We start from the raw sequence: 27,952 nt of genomic DNA, 5'->3' as shown, positions 1-27,952 counted from the left end.
ATTCTGAGGGCCCCTTGTCTGCCTGTGGCCCTCGTTCCCGGTCTCCCCATCATTCTCTTCTTGTTTGTATCCTTCAGCTCTAGTTGCCATGGTAAGAGTTGAATGAATGCAGATTTCCCAGGAAGACAGTCTGGGAGCGGGAGGCGTATCCACCAGGGCACAAAGTGGACAAAGGTCAAAGCTTCCCTATTCAGGATGATATTACTTATGGCCATTCAACCTAAAACATCACCCTTGGCTACTTAGAATCTTGAGTGTGGACAATTTGTTATGAGGGTAGATCTTAAGTGTTACCACAGCAAAATTGAATAATCATCATTATCATCATTATCATCGTCGTCGTCGTCGTCGTCGTCGTCGTCGTCGTCGTCATCATCATCATCATCATCATCATCATCTAGTGTTTTCAAAACAGATTCTGCTTCCCAACTTCTGGTGTGATTTACTGAGTCTTCCTGTTACTACTGCAGGATCTGAGAATAGGAGGGAGAACCTCACTATACAACAAGCACTGAGTGGCAGGAAGAACCCTGGAGTAGGGGCACTTGGGAACTAGTTTCACTTTGCCTTCCATTCATTTTCTGTGTGAGTTTTGCCTATGTTGACAGATCCCTCCATTCTATGTGAAAATCACGTTGGAAAAGCTATACTCCACTGCCCCTTACTCTCTCGGGGCCTTGCCTAGGATATTAGTCCTTTGTATTTCTCATTTAGGCGTCTTTTTTCCTTGTTAGACTTTCTTCTCATCGGTCATTATCCACTGTGCCGTGCATTCTATGCTCTGTAGAACCATACTTCTGAGCATCGACGTCACTGCGGTGTGTCTGGCCCTGTCTCAAGGGTCCTTCTTGGCCTATTCCCCATCTCCATGGTTTGAACTTATGTAGACTTGGGCTAGGAGTGTCCCTAATCAGCTCCCTGGGTCCTTCTGCCATTCAAAGTGGCAGAGACCATTTGGTAATGAGAAGTAAGACCCACACAGACTGGCCAGGGTGCTGCTAGGAGCTCAACTGAAAAGGACTCACTCTGAGTGCAGTGATGCTAAAAACTCATGTCTCCTTTGGGTCCTTCTGCTTACCTCATGGACAGGGACACCATTACCCATCATCTGTCCTCCCAAATATAACATAACGTAGGTGACTTATTTGCCATGGTCCTTGAGCCCCCTCAGAGAAAGCTGCTCTGAAGGCAAGCTGGCTCCCTTCACCACACACAGCCTCCGCCCCTAGAGGGACAGTGGAGGCACCAGAGTCACATGGATCTCAGCTTTTCTTCCCAACAGCCTGGACCTGGCTTACTCACATCCTTGCCGTAGAAGTTTCTATTTATGAAATACAAGGGCGATTAAATTGGTCTCACTTTGGGGATTATTTTTTTCTTCATTTCCCTTGTTTTCCTCACCCCTATGCCCTTGGTGGGATTTCTTTCTTTCTTTCATTTTTTTTTTAAAGAGCAAAACATAAACAAAACACTGTCCAGGCTGTGGGTAGCAGCTCACAATGTTCTAATTGGATTCGCACTACACCAGTGGAGCACATCGGGAGGATCCACAGGAAACACCTTGCAGAGTCTGCTGGGAACGCTGGAACAGAGGGAGCTATGCACTGGCGGGGGCGCGGGGGTGGGGGTGGGGGGAAGGGGTCCTGGGCCTAGCTGACTCCACAGGCTGGGCACAGGAAACAGGAGCAGGATTCCCAGCCCTGGGAGACACAGATGGGGGTGGGGGGCAGCTAGCTCTGGTGTTTTCCAGTGGGAAGCCCTTAAATTTGCTTTATCTATTTCCAATTATTTAGAGCTAATTGCAGTAAGAGGACTGAGAGTAAGAGAGACAGAGACAGAGGCAGACGGACAGAGAGAGATACAGAGACAGAGAGACAGAGAAGAAGAAAGAAGAACAGGAGAAAAACTGGTAGCTTCTAGGCATCTTTTAGAGATTTAGCAGCCACTCTTACTGTGCGAGGTGCATGCCTTGTTGAAGTCAAGTATATAAGGACTTAGGGGTAACCTAAAACTGGGGAGTTGAATCTGTATTACAATGTCTATGACTGGTCTCTTTGTCTGTCTGTCTCTGTCTCTGTCTCTGTCTCTGTCTCTCTCTCTCTCTGTGTGTGTGTGTGTGTGTGTGTGTGTGTGTGTGTGTGTGTGTGTGTGTGTTAATGAGAATTCAATCTAGAACCTTGCCCATGCTAGGCAAATTCTTTACCATTGAGCTGTATCTCCAGCTCTTTAAAAAAAAATTCATTTCAAGACCAGGTCCTGTCATACAGCCTCAACTGGCCTTGAACTTATATTCTGCCTGCTTCCACTTCCCAAGTAGCTATGACTATGTATCATCTCTCAGGCAATCTATCTTACCCTTTGAATACTTAAAATGGAGAAGATGGGAGGAGCAGGTGCAGAGATCAACAACCAGACATTAATGTGAAGAGAGTCTAAATTGGAGTTCTCCATCAGGTTCCTCCCCCCCAGGGATCAGATAACCCATGAAGAGGGAAGAAAAGACTGTAGGAGTCAGAGTGTGGAGAACACAGGGGAAAATATCAGGGCTTGTATGGGCTCACAAAAACTGAAGTACCAAACACTAGGTCCTCATAGATCTTCCCCAGGTCCTCTGTGTATGTAATGGCTGTTAGCTTAGTGGTTTTGTGGGACTTGTAATTGTGGGAGTGGATACATCTCTGACCCTTCTGCCTGTTTGGGGAACTCTTTTCCTCCCGTTAGATTGCCTTGTCCAACTTCCATAGAAGGCCATGTGCCTTGTCTTATTGTATCTTGTTTTGTCCTGTTTGGCTCTTGGAGGTTTGCTCCTTTCTGAAGAGTAATGGGGGAGGGGGGTCTGGGAGAAAAAGGGAGATGGAGCGAGGATGGGGAGACAGGGGAGCTGAGAGGGGTGGAGGGAGGGGCGACTGTGGTTGGGATGTACTGTATGAGAGAAGAATCTATTTTCAATTGAAAAAAGAAAATTAAAGAAAGACAATGGAGATGCAAAATCACACCACATAGGGGTGTGAGTACTGAGATATAGGTCATAAGGGAGACAGCAGCATTAATTACTTTGGAAGAAGCTTCCTTCCCAAGGCCATGCAGAAGCTAGAGAAGCAGTAAGCAAGTGAACCAATACATTCTAAGAAAAGAGAAAAGAAAATGGAGAGAGCTAGCTCAGCCCCATATGGGCATTGCAGGCTCACAGCCTGGCTGCCAACTTTCCCCCTCATGGAATGGCGGCTGCCCCACTTACTCTTGGCCAGCACATTTTGATTTCAGGTCAGGTAGAAGCTCGGGACATTGGCTGGTATCTGTCCAAGTGGACAGTGTAGAAAAGCCCAGCAAGAGAAGGGAGAGGAAACATGGATACAAATGCTAACTTGTGATTGAAGTCTTCCAGGTGGCATCTTGCTCCTTCCTGGGAGTGGGGAGCATTTGGATGGATCCAAAATAGTATGTTAGTGCGTGTGCTTAGCCTTTCCAAAAACCTGCCTTCCAACAACATTGTGTGTGGGTGTGGGAAGCCAATCTTGATAATACAAAGTTAGGTTTGAGAGCCATAGCTTGGCAGGCCTGCTTGGGCCAGGGTCAGTGGCCAGAGCCAGGCATTGTTCTGGCTGGAGGAAGGAACAGCCAGTGGCCAGCATTCTGTGGGAGGTGAAGGCCAGACCCAGACCAATTAGGGTCTGATGGAAAGCAGGACCACTCTTTATGAATCAGGAGGCCAGTGCCCTTGCTGCTATGAAGATGCTGGCTAACGGGAGCATCTGGCACCAGTCATCTCCCAGGATGAGAAGCAAGCCTGCATAGAGGTGCAAGTGAAAAGCTGAAGGCCTGAGGGCTGGGCTGTACCCCAACCCCACTTTATCTTAGTCATAATGGGAGCTGGCTGAGCAAAAAGGGGACATGTTTCTTTGCTTGGTCGACAGGTTGGTAACAATTACAGGCACTCTTGAGGAAGCAACAGGAAAAGTCATGCTCTGCACCACCAGGCATGGTCATGAAAGGATGCTCAGATCAAAGGTAGCACCAATTTAGTGTTCAATCTAGTTCCTGCCTCTTGTGCTTAAGCCTGGGGTCAGCTGTGTGGCTAGACAGACCTCTAAGTGTTGCCTAGCTGAATTTAGCAGATCCTATTTTGTCCCTGTCCCATTTCAGCAATATACTTGGAGAGGTAGACTGGGTGACATGTGACTTGACAGGTTTCAGGCAAGTCTAAGTCTATTATAAGAAGGGAATTGATAGTCTTCTTCAGCCCTCAAGGATACCCCTGGAGCAGTGGGAAAGTAAAGACCAGTTGCCCCTGAGATGCTGTTTTTATCCTTCCTGACCCCAAGGGGAATGGACAAGTGTGAATTTCTTCAAGGGACCGACTTCTTCAGGATGTTCAATGTCACTCAGGGCTGGCACCACTCCCCTCTGCTAAAGCCAGCACTGAACCTAGTATTCAGGTGCACCGAACACGAAGAAGAAATGTGTAGCATGAAGGGAGGATGTTGTTTCTCCCAGGTCCAGCCCAAAGAGCATGGAGCAGGTAGACCGCAACTCCCAGATTGAAGTGAGGAAATCTTGATTTTACTGCCTGGACTTCAAATGCTTGGTGTCACCAATGGACAAGTCATTTCTCATCCCTGCTTCCTCAGTGAATTGAGGAATGATTGAACAAGTAGTTTTAAAGGCTACAAGTTGAAATGTTACTGATTGTGGTATAGAAAACTCCCCAAGAGGAAAAGAATTAATTTCTGGCCCTTCCTCCCTAGGTGCATGCAGCTTAGCAAGTGGCAAATGAATGACCTCTTTCTGATGCGGCAGCCAACAGGTGGCAGAATATCCCAGTGTCTGTCTGGGATGTCTGAACCATCTGTTTCCCATCAACAAAGCTTGCTGGCTGGAAGGTGATCTGCCCTAAATGGCCCTGTTAGAATTCCTCTGCTGGGGTTTTACCCAAATTACTGAAGCACAGAGCTAAGTCTGAGCCTGGCTCTATGTCCTTCCTCTGCTGAGGACCCAAGACAAGACACTTGATCCATCTGAGTCCCAACTTACCCCATCTATTATTATTTCATGCATTTCAGTCAGCATTAGCCTTCCAGGAATCTTCTAAGAAGTGAGATCTCTACATTCCTAGGACTTACTATGGTAGAAGAGACAGAACAAGCAAACATATGCCCAAAACAATACCAGGTTCTGGAGGGAGGGCATAGAGAATGGTTGGAGTAGACAAGGCTCCTCCATGAAAAAGGAGTCAAGAAGACAGAGGTCAGATCCCATAGAACCTTCTAGAACTTGTTAAGGAGTTGAGAAGCCATGGGAGAGCTTTGAACAAGCCATTGCTGGCACGTGACTGACATTTCAATAGCTTGCTCTGGCTCCTTTTTGGAGAATGGATTGTTGGGGGCTGGAGTGAAAGCAAGGAAATTAATGATCATCGTCTCTACCTTTTCCCTCCTCGCCGTCTAAAGTCACTGTAAACCTCACAGGAGATTTCTCCTAACTCCCAGAAAAGCACAGAGGCATAGGCAGGGTACAGATGGTCACATGTTTGATAATCCGTTTGTGCAAGTAGGAGCTTGCAGGGCCTGGCACCAGGCTAGTGAGAGCCGTGTTCCTGTATGGACGGATTTCAAGGAAACAGGGTACGGTGGCAGACTCTGCTTGCCTGATGCAGCTGTCCCTGTCCAGATGAATCCACATATTTAAACAGGGAGCTTTGGGTGAGGCCGCGCCTGGCCCTGCTTTTGCTGGTGGTGCTGGACTGGAGTAAGATAACACCCAGCAATGTGGCAAGGTTGATGCCAAGGAGAAACCATTTGCTGAGCGCCTGGCACATGCCTGCCTCCCCAGCTGCCCCCCACCCCCCGCCAGAGCTAGGAAGAAAACACAGGGAGCTGGAGATCAGGTTAGCTCGGGGTCTGCAGTTTCAGAGTCCTACCCTCTATAAAGTGGCCTAGAAACCCCCAGCATCCCTAAGGGAGTACGGCCCAGATCATGGGTTCCAGGCTTGTCTTGTCACTGGGGTATGGAGTGCTGGCCTGTAGACTGGAGCCTTGGATTCACAACTGTACCTCCAGGCTCCTACAAGTGGAGAGAGAGAGAGAATGTGTGTCTGTGACAGCAGTGTCTTAGAGCTGTCGTGCAGGAAAGGGAAACACAGTTAGAAAAGAGTGCTTGGATCACACACTCACTTGGACACCTCCTGAGTGACAGGCTGGGGGGCTTAGGGGCAGACACCTTAGTGCTTAGTAAATATTTCCAGAACCCAGCACAATCTGGAAATTTCAGAGGCAGGCGGATTTCTGAATTCGAGGCCAGCCTGGTCTACAAAGTGAGTTCCAGGACAGCCAGGGCTATACAGAGAAACCCTGTCTCGAAAAACCGAAAAAACCAAACCAAAACAAAACAAACAAAACAAGCAAACAAAGAAAAAAATTTGTTTCATCTCTCTAAAATACTGTATTACCTAAAATTCCAAAAGACAGTAATTAATCAGGTGACCTGTATGTATGCACTGGCTTAAATCAAACAAAAAGATAAGGATTTAAGTCACCTGTTATCTCTGCAACATAGATCCTGAGATTACCCAACATTTTATAAAATGGAGTGAAGGTATCTGTTTTTCCTGCTCCGGTCACTGGTCCACACTCTCCTGGCCAGTTTCCCAGCCTGCCTCCTGTTTTCTTGCATTGCACAGAATCCATTTGTCGGTGATCCGTGTTCTTCCAATCCGAACACGTTCATTCATATGATCCAACCCCAAGAGCCTGTTTGTTGGAAGGTTTTGTAAAGATCTGTGATAAACATCTTGTATGTTAATGTCTGTGTATACTCATGAATATCCATCCATAAATGTTTATAGGCTTGTGCACATATTTATGTACACTGGCATCTTACTTGATTGTTTTACCTGGACCTAGAAGCTATCTCCCATCTTTAAACACATCATTTAGTAGTCCCCGAATCGAAGTCAGTGGGTCTTTGGCTCACATCAGCTGATGCCCCTGCCTGGGATTCCCAGGTATACTTGGTCCAATCAGGGGTCAGAGGGTTCTCTGTAGACATCTCAGGGTGCCATGTAGCTAAAAGAACATTTGACACAGCTCCTCAGATCCCATAAGCTCACACTTGCTTCCAAAGTCCCCCTACCTGCAGCCTCTGTCTCTCTCCCACAGAGGCCAGCTGGTGACAAGCCTGAAGGAAAGCCTGTTTGTCTGTTTGCTATTCCTTGTGGATCTTGCAAGACCCCCTTGGTTATTTCAAAGTTGGAGGCAATGTCCCGGACAGATTAGAGGCCACCAGGAGCCTATTCACTTAGGTCACAAAGTCACAGCATGAGGCCACCTTCCCAAACAAAGTTCCTTTCTGCCTTCCTGATCCTCTCGGCTCATAAAAACCTCTGCCTGTAGTGGGCAGTTTTAGTATGCTGAGTGCACAGGAAACATCCCTTTCAGAGAGAAGGCAAGCTGCCCTCTCTTCTCTTTGCTCAATCACAAAGGCGACTGCCTGAAACATTGGTCCTTAAGTGGGAATGGGGGAAATGGATGTGGGTGTCTCTTGTGAAGAGGGCCATGCTAATACTCTATTCAGCCGATGAAAGCAGACCTTCTGTCCTGACCAATCTGAACTCAGCTATTCCTAAGAATATTCGTATTATAATACATGCTGTGTATTGTGTAATACACATGTATATATGCATCTATCCTGCATTTTAAAGATCAGTTTCCCCAGCTTGTGATTCCCAGGTATGCTTGCTCTAATCAGGGGTCTAGTGATGGCTGAGATAAGGTGAGTTCTTGATCCAGCACAAAGCTGTCTTGCAATGGTGCCCTTTCTGCTTACTCCCCCTACACACCCAACTGCTTAATTTAAGCTGCTCAACAACACACACACACACACACACACACACACATACATCTATATATATGACAGTGACCTTCACCTGTACAGGTGTAGAGGTAGGACTCTTGGAGTGGAGTGAATTGCCCAAGATGCCAGTGACAGTGGAGGAGGAGGGGGAATGGGATTCTATAAGGACCAAGTCTTTTCACTCTGAGTACCCTCCCAGCCCCCAGGTGGCCACTCACTAGCCCTTTGAGAGCTTGCCAAGTTTTCTCTGGCCCTAGCCAGTCACCATACTGTCTGCCCAGAACCCAACCCCCAAGGTTCCTTATGTTTTTTGGTTTTTTTTTTTTTTTGAGATACTCCCCTCCTCCACCAGCTGCCCCTCCTGGCAGGTGTTCACTCTTCCCCAGGACTACCCCCCTCTAGGCCTGGGCTAGCTTTAGACCAGTCCGCTGGACTCTGGATACTTCTAGACTTAGACAGGGAGGGCACTCAAAAGCCCGATTTCCCTGACAGTCTTTTGGCAAACTCATAGTCACAGAGCTGGCCCATTTAGGAGAGAAGCAGAGGCAACCTGCCCGTCAGCCCGCCCGCACCCCTCCAACCCTATAGGAACATTCCATTTGGAAATCTCTTGTGGCAGGTACCTCAGAGAAAGCCACACAGACTCCAGGTCTACAGAGTAATCATGGCTCTCAGGAAACACAAAATCTGAGAGGCCCCCGGGATCCTCAAGAGTACCCCAAGAAGAAGCAGGCTGTGCTGGCTTCCACTGACCATGGAGCCCTCTACCCATGTGCAAAGGATCTACGGAGCAAACTTCCCATCTATTGTTCTTTTATCTGATTGTAAAAAGGACATGTCACAGCTGTGAAATGTCATTTTCTGGAACATACAAGCCAAATGACAGTCATCCAAAACTACACACCCTATGAATTAACAGTGCTGATATTCTGGAAGACAGACATCCTTCTAAGCATCTGTATATACACACTCCTGCCTTTTATTAATATAAAAAAACAAGGTACTATTACTCAAAATTGGCCCAAGGGCCCATGTACCAAGGTACTATTACTCAAAGGTGGCCCACTATGTTAATAATTTTTAATTATAATTTATATACAATATTCATAAAACTATGTAAAATATTTTATGAATAAGTTAATAATATTTAATAACATTATTTAAGAAATATCTCTGTAGGAGACATTTAGGCATCGCCCAGTAATTTCTTTGGACCAAAATTCTAGAAATACAATTATTTGTTAAACGGCATGCACACTTTGGGAGCCCCGGATGCATAGTACCAGGATGACTTTCCCAGTGGGGATAATACTTTTCTTAGCAGTAGCCTGTGAAGGGGAGACCCATATCTGTGGATTCCCCGTACAGCTCTGCCAAGTCCAGGGGCATCATCTGGAAATCCCCGAAGCAATCAGCACCTGTAATGAGCCATCTGCTGGGAAGTAGGAAGGGGGTGGGCAGATGGGAGGGGATCTAGCTTTTTTTTTTTTCCTTTTGCTGGTGCAGAAGTGGGCAGTGAAAGATAGGACGTATCAAGAGCCACTTAAGGCTCTTCTTCTCTATGGATCCGTAAAAGTGTCTCTCCGCCGACGTGGGCTGGGTGGTGTGATATGCTGGCAAGAGGCGCTATATGGAATAGTTGCAAATGTCCAGGAAGGAATCTAACCTCAGGAAACTGCCTACTTCCCTCCCCATGTAGCTAGTGACCCCAGGAAAGAGTTTGCCACCTCTGGGCTTGTGTTTCCCTTGAGAATTTCTTGTTTCTGTGACTTCAGAGCCAGGCCTGATCCCAAAGCACTGAATCTTACATTCTGTGCCCACCATTTGCCTGTTTTTTGAACTTGCCTCTAGAAATTCTTAAAATCTGCCTTCGCTAGGGTGACGCCAAGCCTTCTGTAACCTCCCTCGGTACCAGCAATGCACTGAGAAGACTGTAATGGCCAGGAGGAAGTCAAGGACACACTTCTCAGATGCAGCTTCAGCTCAGCATTTATGGAGGGCCCCGGTCATGGCTGCCATCTCTCACCTACCTTCCCACCAGCCAATCCTGAATTAGAAACGGGACCCTTTCCTATTTTGTTGTCACTGGCAGAACCAAGGCTCAGATGCACACGTTAGTCTCGTGATGATAAAAAGCAGAGTTGGGGTTCAGTCTCAACTGTCCTTCATTCTCAGTTCATCTTCCTGCATCCCTTAGTGAATCACTAGGCAGAACTCTTCATCATTGCTATTATTAATGCCTACTGTGAGTACATGTGAATTGACTTGGCGGCATTTCCATACATGCCTGCATCTGCACTGGGAAGATCCTGAGTTCAGAGCAGAATGCTTTCTAGGGCTGAGATGTGTTGAAAGGACATGGTGCCACTTGGATTTCTCGGATTGGTCATAGTTAGCTCAGGAACTTTGAAGCTGATTAACATCTTGCTCCCTAACCTTTATCACCTATGGAATCAGCACTGACAACCTTAATTAGCAGTATTTGACTTGTCCACACAATAATCATACTCAGCGGTCATCTTCCTTCTACTGCCAAGAACCAGTATCTGTGGGTGTGGGCTTCCCATAAGTAAGCAAGACTCTGGAATTCTCCACCCCAGAACATGTCCCAAGCCCTGGACCTCTCCTGAGATTCAGGTGCTCCGTGGCTCCTGGAAGTAGCCAGGTTCTGGTGATGCCCTCTGAGCCTTTTGTAGTGAGGCAGGAGGTGTATTGTGGAAGCTAGAAATTCCAGGTGGGAGTTGAGAAATCTCAAGCTGACCTTGGAGATTTGTCCCCATACAAATAAGCAAATCAGACCAATTGCAACCTGTATATCACATACCACATGAAAAGATGCTTTCGGGGCCCTGATTTCTCTGGGACTTGGTGGCGTGTGGGGAGGGTAGAATCAAGCTGATGGTTTTCCTAGAAAACCATGTGGGGAGAGAAGAGAAATTCTGCAAAAAATAATCACGGTGGCCCACAGTTCCCTTGGACCATGAACAGAAGTGGAAATCAGGCAGAAAGTCAATGCCTTCTCTCACAAGGAAGCTTTGTGTGCGCTGCATGTTCGGAAACCAGAAACTGTAGAGGAAGGTGGCCAGACCTACACCAAGTAGGGAGACAGCTTGAACCCCTAAAAGGTAGGGTGATAGTAATATGTTCATTAAAGACGTCAGTGCTTTGCCTATGTCTGGAACGTAAGAGGAGTTCAGAAAATCTTCATTCATATATTATCAGGGCCTTTGACACATACACCCAGCCAAATGGGTAGCATCTGGACTAGAGACAGCCCCCTCTCATTTAGTAGTCAGAAGACTGACAATGTGCCAGTGGCTGAGGAAGAAGATGGGAAGTTAGACACAGCTTCTGCACGTGTAGTCTCACACAGGAGACCAGGCTAGGGTGGGGGCAGAAGCCCTCAGCTCCTGACAAGTCTGGCACGCTGTCCTCTGTGTGTCCTAAGATGCCTCCTCTTTAAGCCTCTTTCCAGCTCTTTGGCTGGGAGACCTGCAACAAGCACAGAGGCAGCTCCTTGCCTGTGTAACCCAGCACCAGCCCAGGAGGCCAGGCCTCCCGGTGCCAGCAGGGATCATCTCTGCTTTTGCTCCCTCACACAGTAGTGGAAAAAAGTGAGAAAGCAAAATTCCCCCTGAGCAATCTGAAACCCCTTAACCTCCTGACTAAGGAGGCAAGGTTCAGTTCTGCCTTGTCCCCAGTCCCCTCATTTTCACCTGGGTCACCTATACTCAGACCAGAGGCCAGCCTGGGGGTTATTTATAACCCTGTCAGAGGAAGAGGAGACAGGAAATTAGGAATGGGTAAGCGGGGAAGAGAAACATCGTGCCAGTGACCCATTGGATTGGAACCTACAGCCTAACTGCCCCGTGTGTCTGGGCCACATGATAGGGAATTTTTCCTCCCCAGTCCAGGCTAGTTTCATGTGACCTCCAATGCTACCTGCAGCTCACTTGCCTCTCCCCACCCTATTTCTGTTCTATGCCATCATCATCATCATCATGGGTTCCTCTGCCTAGAATGGCTCAGGGATTTTTGTCTTCTAACAAGGTAATGTACAGGAGCTAGGGGCCAGCCAGGAAGCCTAGGGCCTGAGAGAAGGCGAGTAGGGGACCCAACTCTAGGAGAGTATACAGTGGACAAGCTCTCCGCTGTCCCCAGCTGTTGTCAGCTCTGCCCTGCTTCTTCCTTCGCCTGTTGAAAAAGCCAGACTCAGAATGGTCAACACTCAGGCGCTCAAGACTTGATACTAACTGCATTAAGATGCCTCGGAGGAGAGGTAGCTCAGGCAGAGTTACACAGCAGTGGGGACAGAGCCAGGCTTGGAGCACTGACCCCTTTTCCAAACCACTGTGCTGCCCCATGGGTCCCACAAAAATTCTCAGCGTATAAACATGGATGTAAGTACTCACAGGTTGAAGTGTCCAGCCTTGCTGTGCTCTGAGCCATGTTCATGGCAGCTGAATCCTAGCAGACCACCTCGGGTTCTCTCAGCCATTGCTTACCAAAACACCAGAGGCACTGCTCAATCAGCAGGCCCGTTCCCTTCAGGATAACTTTGGGTAAAGTTAGGCTCCTTGGAGGTTGTTTTATTTTACTTGGGGCTGCTTAATCCTCACACAATTATTGTCTAATTCTCCAAGACAAATGTTCTCAAGATTATAAATGTCCTTAGGAAAGAAACACAGATCAACTTAAGCCTTCATACAGCTCAGGAACTCTTGTCTGCGCCTGTCCTCACTACCTACCCAGATGACCTACAAGAAATGTTGGATTTCTACCCCAAAGGCCGCCTCCACTCCTCTGAGCCAGACAGAGAGGCAGCTTCAGGAAGGGTCCTAGAGCTACAGAGCCTGCACCAGGTCTGATGGGACACTAGGAAGCTACAAGGAACTGGATTCTGCAAACTGCTCTTAGAACAGCAAAAGTCTTTGGAGAAGCAGGGAGAAACCTTACTGTGCAGCCCAGGGTAGCCTGTAACTCACTGTGTAGCTCAGGCTAGAACCTAGAATTCATGGTCCTCCTGCCTCTTCCTCCTGAGTGCTAGGATTGCAGGTGTGTGCCACCACTAAAACCCCAAAGTTTTGATGACCCCAGGAAGCCGTTCTCATGTTTTCAACCTTGAAGGGTAATTGGAGGCATAGCAGAATCAAGGGCCAAAGCACACTGAACATGTCTTGCCTGGTGTCTGAACTATAAGCTGTTAAGAAAAAAATTTAAGTAGTTGATATAATGACAACTAAAGTTGGTAAATGAAGTTGGTTAGCAAAGTGCTCTGGCCTTCATGGAACTCAGATAAGCCTGGGCAGAAGTTCTTTGTACACAGAGCACCATCTTCCTGGCACCATACCCGTACAATGACTCCAGTTCAGTATTTGAGTGTTCCTGTAGTTCACCCACATTTATTGAGCAGCTACTAAGTGTGATGGCCTGTGGTCAGGAGCACCAAGCGATTTCCAGGCAGCAGGGCTATTCTTAGCTTTCTGATGTCTATTTAAGGAGTGTTAATCCATCCCACCTCCCCCTCTGCAATTAGACACATACCTCCTTCCAACCTTATATGCTGAGCTCACCCAACTGCCCCAGCTGTGCAGGCAGGATAGACAAGTGTGCTTCCCACTCTGCTGGGCTTGGCTCAGCATTTAGGCTTCCTGAGCCTGGGTAGCTTGGGAATTGGCCAAGCCTGGTGAGAAGTGTTTGCTTTGCCTGGACCCTTCAAGAAGTTTTGGAGGTCAGAATTCCCCACCTGTTTTTCTCAACCCTAGAGCACAGTGGGGCAGAAAATGTGTGAACCAAGAACAGGGTAGCCTGAGTATGGGAGTCGGTAGCTAAGGGTTCAGTCTGTGGGGTAGACCTCCCCATTCAGACATCCACACCCAGCCTTGCAATCTAGACAGACATGTGACATCATCCAACCTAGACAATGTGATGTCATCAGAGCCCATCTCCACCTCTCATGAGTATATCCAAATGTAAAAGCCAAGGTTGACCTGTGAGCCTCACTTGCCCAAGGACAAGATAACTTCCTGGAATGCTGGGAGCTGCGGTTCTTGGAAATAACAAGCCACGTGTTTTCACTCCCATAAGCAAGTTTGAACCGACTAGATCAGATGTGCTTGACTAGATGTAAGCAGGCTATACATCAGGACATAGGCTTGATCCTGATTGAACCTGATGGGAAATACAGTGAATTATGGGTTTTTCCTTTTTAAGCTTCTGTGAAACATGACTTGTGGACATTCCCTGGGAACCCAGGAATAGTCCTGGTCAAGGCCCATCTTCCTCGCTGTTATTTAATTAAAGCTTGCTTTAAATTTGGCTCCAAGTTGTGGAACTGGTTTTTCCTCTCACCATTTTCAGAACTAACAAAAGTACCTAGCAAGCCCCTTCCAGCCTCAGTATTCCCACCTAAAAAGTGGGACAACGATGACAACAATATTAGTTCCAAACACGTAAGCTTATAGCCAATAATAGAATTTCCATGCATAAAAATATAAAGTTATTAGGACAGCTGTAGCCTTGATACTTAACTCTTCTGGATGTCAATGTTCTAATAATAAGAGTTAGAAGTGATAAGGTATGAGTATATGTTGGCCTATAATATTAATAATAATAACACATTAATAATATTAATATATTAATATTGTCAAATATTATTCTTATTCCAGGTGTATCTCTAAAGCCAAATTGCTCCACCTCTGTTGACCTAGTTTCCTGTTAGTCAAATGAGAAAACTGAGTCAGATAGCTTGTACAAGGTCACCCAGGACATGAGCTTCCCGCCTGGGACTTTCACGTCCTGAAGTCTCTTCTGGCCAAATTGAGCCAGTAGCTTCTGAGCTTTGGTTAGCAAAAAATGCATCCCCATCTTTCCCACACCCTGCAGGCAAGCTGCTAAATACGGAGGGTAGTGAGAAAAGATGCCTCATATTCAAACGGGATTTTGGCTTGTACTCTCCTTAGCGGCATGACATGGCAGCCCTTAACAATGGGTGGATGGTAGGATAACTGGAATGCAGCCGCATATAACTGACATGCACTGACTGTGAAAACACACAATGCATTTTAAAACCTTCACTGCAAAACTGGAAAAATGTCAAAAGTAATTTAAAATTGATTACATGGCAAAATGATCATACTTTGAATACATTAGTTAAGCATAGCGTTAACTTAGCATTAGTTACGTATGGCATTAACTTAGCATTAGTTAAGTATAGCATTAACTCTTGCTTGTTCCTTTTATAAAGTGACCACTATGAGAAAATTTTTAACGGAGTGGGAGGTTCCCCGTGCTCCTTCCTCGGATGGTGCAGGACGAGGAGTTCTTCCTGCTTGGGAACTTCTCACAGTGAGACTCAAAGGAATGTGAACTATTTAGGGTTAAATTTTAAAACAAAATAGGAAGTCAGGTGAGGCATTAAGTTTTAGGAGTGTGTGGCATCTCCAGCCTGGATATGTAAAACCTGTTAATCTGCCAAACCATCCCTTGGTGTTCTTTACCACCTCAGCACCTGAGCTCCAATGGTCACTGTGGTTTTCATCCATCCTGTGTGTGTGTCTGTGTGTGTGTGACTGTGTGTACCTGCATGTGAATGTGTGTATGTGTGTGGGTCTGTATGTGTCTGTATGTGTGTGGAGGGCTGTATGTATATGTGTGTGTATGTGTGTTTGTGTATATGTGCCTGTGTGTATATGTATGTGTATATGTGTGTGTGAATGTGTGTTTGTGTGTGTATGTTGTGTATATGTATGTGTATGTGTGTATATGTGTGTGTTTGTATATGTATGTCTGCATATGTGTATGTATATTTGTGTGTTTGTGTGTGTTTGTGTGTGTATGTATATGTATGTGTGTATATGCATGTATGTGTATTTGTGCATTTGTGTGTGTGTGTGTGTGTGTGTGTGTGTGTGTGTGTGTGTGTGTGTGTTTGAAGGCCAAAAGTAAATGTTGGATATCTTCCTCATTCGCTCCCTACCTTATTTTTTGAGACAAGTTCTCTTACTCAACCTGGAACTCAGAGGTTAGTCTACACTGGCTGATCAGCAAGCCTTGGACATTCTTTTGTACTCTGCATCAGGTCTACGGTTTTAGAATCAGACCATAATACCGTTTTTTGTTTGTTTGTTTTTAATGTGGGTGCTGGAATCTGTGCTTTCAAGCACTTTTCTGACTGAGCCATTTCCCAGCCTCTTTCGCTGTGTTTTCCAAGTTGATCACTGCTCTTTAATACAGCAGCTGTTTCTCACTGAGCTGCATGGCAAAACCTGATACTATCTCTTTTTCCCACCACTCCCAAGCTGAGGACACTGCTGCCTAGAAGGACTGGATGCTGCCTTTTTCAAACATCCCCTCATTCATTCACAATGACTTTACTATGTGCACACTAACATCAGACCAGTGAGTAAGACCCAGTTCCCATATAAGGGAGGCAATAAGACTATGTCGTAATCACGAGGGTTGGTATTTACCAAGCCCTTACTACAGGCTAAGCAGCGAGCCAAGACGGCTGTTTCCATGATCTCAGTGAATTCCCTCCACAGCCCTGTGAAGCGAACGGTCTTCTTATACATGCAGGGTAACAGAGAGGAAAAGCAAGAATGAGATAGGCTGGCTTGCCCAAGACATGTAACCAGCAAGTAATAAAGTCAAGATCTGAGGCAAGCTGGTTAACATCACAACCTGTATTCTTCACCAGCTCAGAAACTGGGAAGGACATGGTACCAAGAATGTAGGCTGTGAGGAAATCATTTTGCTTCAAAAGAGCCACTGGCCATATTCATTCTGAGATCTGAGGACTTAAAGGTTACTCAAGAGGTCACCAGATACAAGGTCACAAGAAACCTGTAACCTACACAGCTGAATCAGTGTATGCTTGTGTGTGTGTGTGTGTGTGTGTGTGTGTGTGTGTGTGTGTGTGTGTGTGTGTGATTTTACATTGTAGTAACACTTAAAAACTAAAGTTTCACCCTAGCACGTTGGGGTTTCCAGCTTATTATAAGAACCTAAACATCTGGCCACACTGTCCCCTTACCAAAGGACATGGATTTTCCAGTTCATCACAGTTGCCACCAGTTCTATTGCCTCCCTGATATCAAGGAGAAGAGGAGGTACTCAAAGCCACCACGTAGATATTTGGGGACAAATGTGGCAAACAAGAGACTGGAGACCCTTATATGTTTAGCTGATAGTAGTAATAGTCTCACGTGCTTGATATTACAATAACCCTCCCTTTCTGGCTAGACAATGTCAGCATCAGATTTGTGCCCTGAACTAATTAATTACAAAGAAACCCAAGCTGGAAGATAATGAGTCAAAGGGGATCTGGAGCCCACAGCCACCTGCCCACAAGAGGCATAGTCCCCATCATGTCTATCTATCCAGATCTGTATCCCAGGCAGCCCTTTGGGTGTTGAGCTTCTCACAAATCTCAGGCCTTTGGGTGTCTGTTTGTCCTTATTGGAGAGGAAAGTGGAGTGGGCTTGCTCAGTGATCACATGTTTGACCTGAAACTTCCAGACTTTCTCTCTTGGAGTAAACAGACTCGTATGAAATAATATCACTTTTAATTAGAGGTCTACATCTAAGCTGGTCTTCCAGTGGGAAAGTCTTTTCTGCAGCTTAGAAGGCTTCCTACCAAACTGTCCAGCAGTCAGTGACAGACCCTGAAGCGACCTTGATTCCGAATTCTGGCCTTAAGCTAAGTCTGCAAGGCTGCTGTCTACAGGTAAACCAGATGTGATCCAACAGGAAGTCCGGTGGTCCCATAGATCATTGAGCTCAGCTCATTAGATGTGTTTGGGTAGAATCCTCACTATGTTCACAGCCACAGAGATCCTGATCTGATCTTAGCAGGCCATATTTCTAATGAAGCTTCCTTCAAAGAGTGTTATTGGCGGCACTAGGTGTTCCATCCTGAGCTCTGCTAGATAGCCCTCCCCAAGGAAACCTGACCCAGAATACTGACCCATCGTAATAAGTAACATCCATGCACAAAAGAGTAGACACACACAGTCAGTCCTTCACTTGTCCAGATGAGAGATCAATTCCTGGGGAGGATCATACCACCAAGGTAATTCCAGAGTCAGATGATAAACTTGAGGCAGACCTCAGATCTCATAACTGGAGACCAGTGATCTCGTCACATCAACACACAGGAAGCACGGGCTCTCTAGTCCCAAGCTGGGTGGAGACAGGAGGAACTGATTTGTTATCCAAGTTTAATATCACCAGCTTCTAGAACACTCCCTTCAGCTACTCTAGTATCTCCACTTCTTTCCACCTATCAGAAGGAAATGTGCTTAGAAGAGTCTAAATGGGGAAGGGCAACCCCTAATCCATGAATACCACTGGACTTGGTCTTCAGAAGGCATGGGATCTACTCTACAGTGAAGCTACCCAGCCATACCACCAATATCAGTATTGATAGCTACCCAACCACACATACCGTATCAGTATTGATAGCCATCAAGTGGGAACAGTGACCCTCCCACCACCCTGCTTTTTTTTTTAATGTGCATACTTAGCCAAGCAGCTTAGCTCATGAAACCTTACCATCACACTTTCCCCCTTGTCACTTCCCCTTGCCCTAGCCTGGGTCTCACAAGGACCTGATATCCGAATCCAACAGACTTCTCTTCAGGTAGCCAGGTTGCCTGCCTGGGACAAGCATTCCTGGGAGGACAGAAGCTGTGCAGAAGTTGGGGTGAAGAGACTAACTACCTTGTGATGTTGAAGATCTGTGCTTCTAGAGCTTGCTCTGCTCAAGGCTCCCCCTCTCTACCCTTGCCCTGAATCCCCACACCTTCACCCCCTCATCCCATCATCCCAGAGCTATTAGTCACTGGCTGAACTTTACCGTGGCTCTCTGAAGCCAAACCATTTTCTTCTCCTTCACCCTTTCTTCTGCCAGGTGGCACAGACCTAGTACTACTGGAAGTCCCTAGTGTCCCAGATGTGAATGACACGGGTAGGTGATAAGAAATATGTGACATTAAATCAGACCTGCATGTCGGGCAGTGCTGTGCAGTGGAGACTACTCCTTTGGTGGCAGCCAGGCTGTCTCAGTCGCACAGAAGACTTCTCCAGGCCCCTCTGCATCTCCAGACACACTTCATTAAGTAAATGAGCCAAAGACCCATTGGTCCCACCACAGTTCGGAGACATCTTGTGGCCTCCTGCTATATGCTAATTAGCTAGACCCAAGCTTAGTCTATTATGCTGATGGTGTTTCAACCTGCTACACCCAGGCCACATCCTCAAAGGGTATCCAACACAATGGGACCCAGGAACTTCTTGCTTCTCCACTAGTCCTGGACACATCAGGTATAATGTCAGCGAAGTGACAAGGTCCATGACCTTACTTAGAGATCTATACACTCTTCTAACACTTCAGTAGGCTCAGGAGAGTCCCAAGCGTCCTTTGGGCTGCAATCAATTAGCATGGCAGCCAATATGTCCAACTTGAACCTGCTAGCATTGTGGCAATTTTCTGTTTTAAACTGTTTGTTTATAGGACTGGGAATAGATACTCCACACATGAAGCTGTGAAGCAATATCCACTGATGGAGAAGTGGATTTTAAAATATTTTTCAGTATCAAGAAGGATGGATTCAATAAGGGTGAAGATAGAGATCTAGGCTAGAAATCATGGATTTTTCGTGTGGCTTGGTTCCATTAAGAACTCCAAATAACTAACACTATAATGAAATTGAGGACAGCAGGGACCAGAGAGGCTGTCAAAGGGAATGGCCCCAGAGCGTTCCAACAGTGTGAGTCAGAGACCAATGTGCCAAAGTTGCACATTGTTGCAAAAGAAGGAGGACCTTCCCTGTTCTAGAGAGCTGCGTTTCTTAGTCTCCAGGAGAAGAGACCCTAAATCTACAGGAGAGAATGATCCTGAACACAGTCTTTGGCGATATAGCTTCAGGCTGGGCTGTTTCTTGTCTGATGTTAGGCAGGAAGTTTTCCTTTTTCAACCTGAGGCTACTGAGTGGGTAGCACATGAGAAGGAATGCCTCATCTTTACACAAGTGAGGAGCTCAGCCCATGGCCGTTGTGATAGTAATTGCAACCTCAATGATAGGTCTGATTAGGAAGATGCTGTTGTGTTTGTTCCACTGTATGGTGGGGCTAGAATTATCACATAAGCAGAGAACAAAACAGGTGCCTCAGCAGGCTTGTGGTTCTGGCTTTGGGATGATGCCCTCTGGGCAGGCCTCATGGAATTTCAGAGGAGTTGACTTTTAGTAGAAATGGTGTCCTACAGATAGCAGAAAACAGGACCAAGTGAGACCCAGAAAATGAGAAGTTCATGAGGATGTATGATGGGAGGACCTAGCATGCATGGGTCAAGAGCCGGCAGAAAACAGGATCACCAGGAAAGCAGGAAAGACCAATGAAGAGATGGGCAGGGCCCATTATCAGTCCTTACAAAAGCCATTTTATTATAACTTTACCCCATTAACCCACTGAAGACTTCTAGTCAGGATGGTGGGATCATTTCTTAAAGCAGGTTTCCTAATGTCAAGACCCCAGAGTCTTTCTCTGCCAGGCCCACTCTGTCTCAGCTATTTACCGCCGTCCTTGCAGCCATTTTATTTTTCCATCCAAGCACTATCCAGATGAGCAATCACTGCAGGAAGGAACAAAGGCATCAGTCTTCTTGCTGTCACCCTGAGCCCAACTAGGGGCACAAAAGCCTATGTCCCAGTTTCACACATGCACTTTTGAACCTGAGTTCATGCAAAAACCAAAGTCCAAACAAGTTTCCAGTAATGAAAAGCGCCCTACGTATTATAAAAGCAAAAGCCTACAGCCATCTCTAACTAAAGTAGCCCAGCCACAAGTCAAGAGCTGTGGCTGTCCTACCACTTAAGACCTTCTCTTGGTATGAAAGTGATCCCATTAACTTGGCCTAAGTGGCCTTAATTTTGTTCCCTTTCAAAAAGATAAAAAGGCTGACCAAAAGCAGAAGTCGTCAGAATACCAAGGAAATGTCTAAAATTGTTTTCCATTTGAGAGAAGCCTGAATGTATCTGCAGCACAACACTGTGCTATTGCCTCCATCTCCCATCCTCTGATTGCAAACCTAAAAAGGACAGAGTCAACATGCAGCTCTGGCGGTGGACTGCAGCAAAGCTGAAAATACAGTGTCCTTCCTTCCCACCAATACTTCCAAATGTACGCTTGCCATAGAGGCTTCTCCACGCACAGCAGCAAAAGATAATATAGTGACCATGTGTTCTAGCACTCTTAGGAAGGTGAAAGTTGTTAGAAGCATAGCTATCCATAAATAGGAGATATCTAAATAAAGTGATGGTAGATCTAAATGAATATTATATTGTCATAGTAATATCACCACATATAGCACTATAAATGTTATATAGTCTAGCTGGAGACACCAGAGAGGTGGGATACATGGGTGTAAATACTAGTCTCTGCTACTTACCAGGTATAGCACTGAACAACTTACTGAATTTTTCTGAGCTGCAGCTTTTTTCAGTGAAGATGATAATAGTACATCTGCCTCGTAGGACTGTTGAGAGACTTGAATGAACTAATGCATATTAATTATTTGGAATGATGCCTAGCACACAGTAATCATTCTATCTTAAAACTCAGCATTGGGTTTTAAAAAAATTATCATCCCATGGAATACTAAGGAGAGCAAGACTACAATTACCCACATGTATATGTATATCACTCCCTGGTATACATGATTGAACAGAAACGACACCAAGGTCACTCCAGTATTCAGTCTTCTAACTTTACAACTTTCTAATGAAGCAAAACTTCTGGGAATGTTCCTCGGATAATGATGTAAGGATGCAGATGGAGAATAGAAAGAAGTAGTATTGATTGAAGCAGCGATCCAAAGCGACTTGCTCTTTCTTTGATTTTGTAGAGGTGGGTAGATGAAGAGATAGGGAGGTACATGTATAAATGGATGGGTGGATGGGTGGGTGGATGGATGGATGGATGGATAGATAGATAGATAGATAGATAGATAGATAGATAGATAGATAGATAGATAGGTAGGTAGATAGATAGGATAAATGATACATAAACATAAAATAACACATCACTGTAAAACTTTAAGCTTAAAGGCATGAATAAAAAAAGGTCTGAAAGTACAAATTACTGTGTCCTTTCATCACGAGGAGAGTAAAGGCTGAAAGGACCCAATAAAAGCCTAAACACAAAGCCAACAAGATGCTGGGGTTGGGGAGGGGGGAGGATCTGAGCCCAGCTGTGCCCTGTCCAGGGCTCTTCCACCATCCCACATGGCCTCTAGAGACCACCCAAGAGCTGAATGTGACAAAAGTGGTTAGAAGGGGCCTTCGTGTCCACATAGCACAGGCTAAAGTGTTAAAAGCCAAAGGGGACTGGAATGGTTTTTGTTTTTCATTAATGAACCTGTTGGAATGTGCCAGTCAGCAGCTGAGCTCAATGGCTCCTGCTGTGCCAGCAAAGCCACTTCCCAGCCCTGTTCTAGTCTTGTCTGTCAGGGGACTGGGAAAGGGACAGATCAGTCAGAGGGGCACCTTCTACACCCACGAGGACCCCAGTCTGCAGACTTCCTTCCTGCCTCATGCTCCACTCATCCACCTCCCACTCAGCACTGGCAGGTGGATCCCCTGGGAATCCTGTCTCCTACAGTCATCCTGCAAGTTTGGATTCTATCAGCCTTGCTGTTCGCTGGTCTTAGTGACACACAATTAGTTTCACTCTGACCTAATAATTTTGAGAGTCTTTTCTGGTTTTAGTAGCTAAAGAACATAGGGAATTTCCTTTTTTTTTTTTTAATGTTGTTCCGTTATAAAACTATAATCAATTCTTCCTCCGTAAACAGGATACTTAATTAAAACTGCTGGCCCCTTTAGCTGCCTTCAAAGGTTGGAGGAAAGCTTTTCTAATCTAGATGAAAATGCCATCTGTCCCTTTCATTTGGATTCCAGGTGCAGGTGCCTGCCTTAGGATGTCAGAAGTCAGTGCAAGATGTCAGAGGTTAGTGAAAGGTCTCATCATGAAGACTGAATGCATGCCTGGCCACTACTGGGTGGCCTTGCATGATCTCATTCAGCCTCAGTATTTCCCATCTGAGAAATGGGTGCAATACCACTTAAGGTTGCTGGGGAGTTAAGATAGTACCTCTAACATGCTTGCACACCCATGCAAGTCTGAATGCATCCGTCCCTTCTTTCCTCTTGCCTAACAGCAGTCTTCCTCTGGCCAGGATTCTCGAGATACTATTAGCATTGGTACACATGGACATGCACACATGCACGTACACGCACACCACCATCCCCACTAGGTGGTTGTCAATTCTCCAAAGTTCCATAATTTCATTTTCTTTGTGTCTGTCTGCCTGTAGGAGTGAGAGGGCATAGGTCACGTTTGTCTACAAATGGCTTCTTTGCTAAAACCACTTCAGATCTGATGCTGAAGGAACACGCCCCTGGCAGTGGTCCCTGTCAAAACAACTCAATGATATCAGGGCTATTCTCCAAGGTTGTCAGCTGCTCCTCCCAGACCCAGGGCTGACACCTCTCCACTCCCACCAATGCCACTGCCTAATTACTCCTTGTGAATGGAGACAGAGAGAAGGGGGTTTTCTCTACTACTCCCACCTCTGCCAAAACCACACACACACACACACACACACACACACACACACACACACACACACACACACACACACACCACCCCACTCCAGTTTTCAGAATGCTCTGAACATTTCCCATCCTTCCTGAACTAAGGTGGCCAGAACAAAGTCTGCCTGGCCAAGCCTGCCTCTTTCATTCCCAGTGCCCTCCCCGCTGCTTCTTCAGTCAAGGTTTTGAAGGAGGAGCAAGGACTGGAAGGAGAAGGCCCCAGGTGAGGCGACTGCTGCCAAGTCTCTTTCTTTGCCCCACAGTGTATCTGATAAGCGTCTGTGTAGTTTATTCTTCTAAACACTTTAATAGGGTACAGGGCCTGCAGTTGCCATAGAAACACCTTTTAACTCCTCCTCATCCAGAAGGTTGTGCCAGTCCCATGGGTTTTGGAGAAAAAAAAGAGAAAAGAGACACCCGTGGATAAAGAAACAGGGAGAGGGAAGGCCATTTTGGTGTGGTGATGGGGGCTTACCAGGGGCCCAGCTAGGCATGCTGTGCCCTTGCCTGGCAGCATGGCATCTGGCCAGAGTGAGAATGCTTGAAGGTTCTGGAAGAGGAAGGAGGCAGACGGGCTTGAGCACACTTTCCGAGCTCCAGTTTCCCGAGGACAGTTGGGAGCCATCTACTGGTGGCAACAGGCAGGGTGCCTGCTGCTGTCAGGCGGCAGCAGGTCAACAAGCCAGCAGGCCCACACCCACACCTCCCATTTTTAAAAGCATTATCTCATCTCTTGTGCAGTGCACCAAACTGAGGGTTAGTGAGCCTGGATCCCTGCCAGAGCAAGGATCTCTCTCTCTCTCTCTCTCTCTCTCTCTCTCTCTCTCTCTCTCTCTCTCTGTTCTGGGTTTGGCATATTTCTTGGTAATTTGACTTTGTTCTAGGAAGCATATTAAGAGGAAGGAAAAAAAAAAGCTGTTTCTTGAATAAACCCATAGAAATTACAAGAAACTTTGTCAGTCTGACCCACAGTAGGACCCCAGGAGTGCCCACTGGGAACACGCTCATGTTGTCAAGGCCGAAACCTCTAATCTCTAGGTTAGAGATGAGAACCCTCTCTCCCTACTCACACTACCAAACCAAACTGAACACGCCTCGACCCACTGTGAAGCTGAAAAGAGCTTGGACCATAGACTGCACACCCAGATTCCTCCACCTGCTAGCTCACAGGCCAGCACCAGGCTCTAGGCTGAGCAAAAGCAGACAGCAGGAACTAGTAGAGAAAGTCATCGGCTACTGGGAGGAAAGACTAAGAGGAATCTGGGTGGGGGCCCTAATGAGAGAAGGGAGAAAACTTTCCCAGCCCTCCAGCAATCCAAAAAAGGATGCTTGCAAGCACTCCATAAAGCCAGGGGTTCTCCCCCAGGGACAGAGAAGGGTGGGTGTCTCTGGGTCCCAGGAAACCTTCAAGAAGGGTGACTGCAGGGTCACACAAACACCCTGGGCTGCCAAGTGGACTGACCTGACCACCAAAACCACCTCCCAGATTTCCCCCTAGGCCGACCCACCAGCAGTGCCTCTCCAACCTTGGTTTTCTTTCCTGCCAGGTCACCACCCCTCCCCCCGCCCCCCTCTCAACACAACACACTTGCAGAGTAGAATCCCTCACTCAAGACCCAGTGGAAATTTTCCATCTCCTTTATGACCATACTTAAAACACACACACTCCATTCTTTACTGACTCCACACTGGCTAAGGGCAGCCTCTTGTCCCACCCCTGCCCAGCAAACACACATTGGACCTGAGAGCTTTAAGGAGCTGGAGAAGAGAGTAGCCAGCTTCCACTTCCCCTGGAGCCCTCCAAACACTAATGTCCCCAACACTCCTCTGGATAGTGGGTTCTACTTCTTATCAAGTCCCTCTAATCAGCACAGTCTCTTTGAGACCATCACCACAAGCGATGAGACCTTTGGCAGCTTTGCTCTTTTGGTGACAAATCTGCTTTCTCCGATGATACTCACTCTCTCCCTCCTCACAAACATTCCGGGGGAAGAAAAAATATATCTTCCTGTGAATTTTCACAGCTCTATGATAAGTGATTCCCCCACAGTCACCTCAGGCCAGCTATCAACACTCTGATGCAGTTCTCCCAGGGAGGAGGGCAATCCCACAGTTTCCGCCCCCCCCCTCCCCGTTTTTTTTTCATCTCCCCCTCCCCCCTTTTCCAGCCACCCAAACTTGGCAGGCAAGAAGCTCCATTAGCACTTGCCGGGAGAGCCTGCAGCTAGGCTGAGTTTCTCAAGGAAAAGAATGAAGTTCAAGGGCGCGGGAGATAAGCAATCTTTGAAGCTAGGAGTTTTCTCTCTCGCAACTCCACCCGCACAGACTACAACTTGTAAAGTGTCGTCGAGGTCCCAGAACTTCAGTTAGCGTTCCAACTTTTCAGAATCTCTCACCCTCCTTCTCCAGCTCTTTTCCCTTCAAGGCAATGGGGAAATTTTTCTAGATATCAAGCAGGACCTCGTTCACGCTCGCCCGCCAGAGACCACTAGGCCACTGGTTGGGTTCCCTCTGCAGGGCATCTCCCCACACAGAGTCCCCGCCCAGGGAAACTGAGTCTTCCGGAGCACTTACCGATGTCGGAGTTGCAGAAGGCATCCTGGGGATGGCTGGGAGAGCATGTGCACGCTTCCGCGCCCCAGTGCCCAAGGCTCCAGCAGCTCAGGAGCACGACAAGCCCAAGCCAGGGAGTCATGGTAGCTGTTGTGGTCCGCTGCGGGGACTGCCGCTCTTTTCTTCAAAGTTGCCGAGCGCTAGCGCTGATGCTACAGTCCGAGCTCACTCGCTGGGTTTAACCGGGCACTGTGCACGGTGGGCAACGATGAGCTCCGGGGAAGTGCCTTCCAAGTAGCCCGGCGGGACAGGACTAAGTGGCCAAGGGTCGCTGGAACACGAGTCCGCGGAGCCAACGAGTGGCCTCCCGGAGAAGGATCGGGAAGCGGAGAAGCGGGAGAAGAAGATTCTTGGCGCTGGCGGCTGCCCGCTGCCCACTGTGAGCGAGAGTCCAGGGCTGCAGAGTGATATAGGGGCGCGAGGGGACCCAGCCCCTCGGGAGCTCGGGGTCCGCCCCCTCCGACCAATGGCAGCGCCGCATTACCTCATCGGCCCTCCAAAAAGGGGGCGGGGCCGGGGGGCGCGGGGCGACAGGGCGGAGCCGGCCCGGACCGTTCAGATCCTTATAGGGAATAATGCAGTTGTGGGCACGCGAGTGGGTGGGCTGGGCGCGTCCTGGGCCGGTGTGCGCTACAGCGGCGTCCCACGGCCCCTTCGCCCTACGCCCACCGCCTCTCTATGAGCCTTGGACCTAAACAAGGATTCAGTCCCAGCCACCCAGCCTTCCTGCATAATCTCTTCCAAGGGCCCCAGGTGGCCCGCACCCTGAAGTCCTTGATCACGCCTCCTGGAAAAAGTCAAGAAGGAAGCCTCAAAGAAATTTTCACCTTCTTATCTTTCCTAGAGAGAGCAGGGAGTAAGAGGAAACCGCTGGACATCAGCTTCCCTCACCTCCCACCCCCAACACACACACACACACACACACACACACACACACACACACACACACCTCTGCCTTTGTGGGATGGCTGTGGTAATTGCCATTGGGGGTAAATGGATCTGTGGAATTATTCAACAGACCCTGTTCTGGACGTCAAGCAAGCCCTTGCAACCAGGGCGATTGTGCTAGTATGATGAGGAAACTAGAATAGTTGGAGACCTAGGTTAGAATGACTAAGAGGGCGTTGTTTTCTGTGGGACAGTAAAAGATGTGACATCATGCCAGAAGAACATCAATCACAAAGGCCTGGGTCTTCTTTGAAGGAAAGAATATAGGGAAAGGGGGAGTATGATAGCTGGTCTCCCTGGTGGCAGACAGCAATCCTTCCTTCTGCAAGGAACATTTGAGGTAAAGCAATCAGTACGTGGAATAAAACCAGTTCTTAGAGAAAACCACCTATAGAGCAATATTGGTAACATTATTACCAACCCATTTTAAATAACATCTTAATTGGGGTGTGTGTGTGTGTGTGTGTGCTCATGCTGTTTTTTGAGACATAGTCTTACTATGTAGCCCAGGCTGACCTTGAACTCAAGATCTTCCTGAGTCAGGCTTCTGTTAGAGTTACAGATGTGCAGCGTCATACCTGGCCTATGCTCTCTTTTTAAAAGCAGGATTCCATACTCCATCTCGTTGTGTTCACATATTCCTTCTAGTTGGGGAAAGTGAGAACAGGTGTCCTGTGTACCTTCCAGCTGAAGAAGCAGGCCCAGAAAGGGATGCTCCCACCACACTCTCTAGCTGGCTCTTCTTACCAAAAGGGATGTACATCCCTGACTCAGCATCCCTTTGACCGATAGTACTCTTTTAGAGTAATCTCTCTCCCCTCTCTCCTACCTGGTTTTGAAGGAGACCTGTGTTTTAGCTGCAGAATGCTGTAAACTTGTAACAAATG

The 27,952-nt window shown here is 47.2% G+C and overlaps 2 protein-coding genes across 14 annotated transcripts in view; one reads left to right on the top strand and one right to left on the bottom strand.

Moving 5' to 3' along the window:
* The window catches only part of Timp3 (tissue inhibitor of metalloproteinase 3), a 49,094-nt gene extending 22,453 nt beyond the window's left edge, over positions 1–26,641 (bottom strand). Inside the window, exon 1 of the mRNA NM_011595.2 lies at positions 26,079–26,641. Within this exon, the coding sequence (NP_035725.1) occupies positions 26,079–26,199 (121 nt within the window). The 5' untranslated portion in view covers positions 26,200–26,641. The remainder of the gene's footprint in view (positions 1–26,078) is intronic.
* The window catches only part of Syn3 (synapsin III), a 450,181-nt gene that overhangs the window by 171,874 nt on the left and 250,355 nt on the right, over positions 1–27,952 (top strand). The window contains exon 7 of one of the 13 annotated variants that reach the window (XM_030245104.1): positions 4,746–14,941. The exons of the other annotated variants lie outside the window; for them this stretch is intronic. Coding sequence (XP_030100964.1) covers positions 4,746–4,760 — 15 coding nt within the window. The 3' untranslated portion in view covers positions 4,761–14,941. Of the gene's footprint in view, positions 1–4,745; positions 14,942–27,952 lie in introns of those variants that run through there. 13 annotated transcript variants of the gene reach the window in all.

This window comes from Mus musculus, chromosome 10, assembly GCF_000001635.26.
Source record: "Mus musculus strain C57BL/6J chromosome 10, GRCm38.p6 C57BL/6J".
Lineage (NCBI taxonomy): Eukaryota > Metazoa > Chordata > Mammalia > Rodentia > Muridae > Mus > Mus musculus.
The sequence above is the reverse complement of the archived record's forward strand: the minus strand, read 5'-3'. Positions and strand labels throughout refer to the sequence as shown.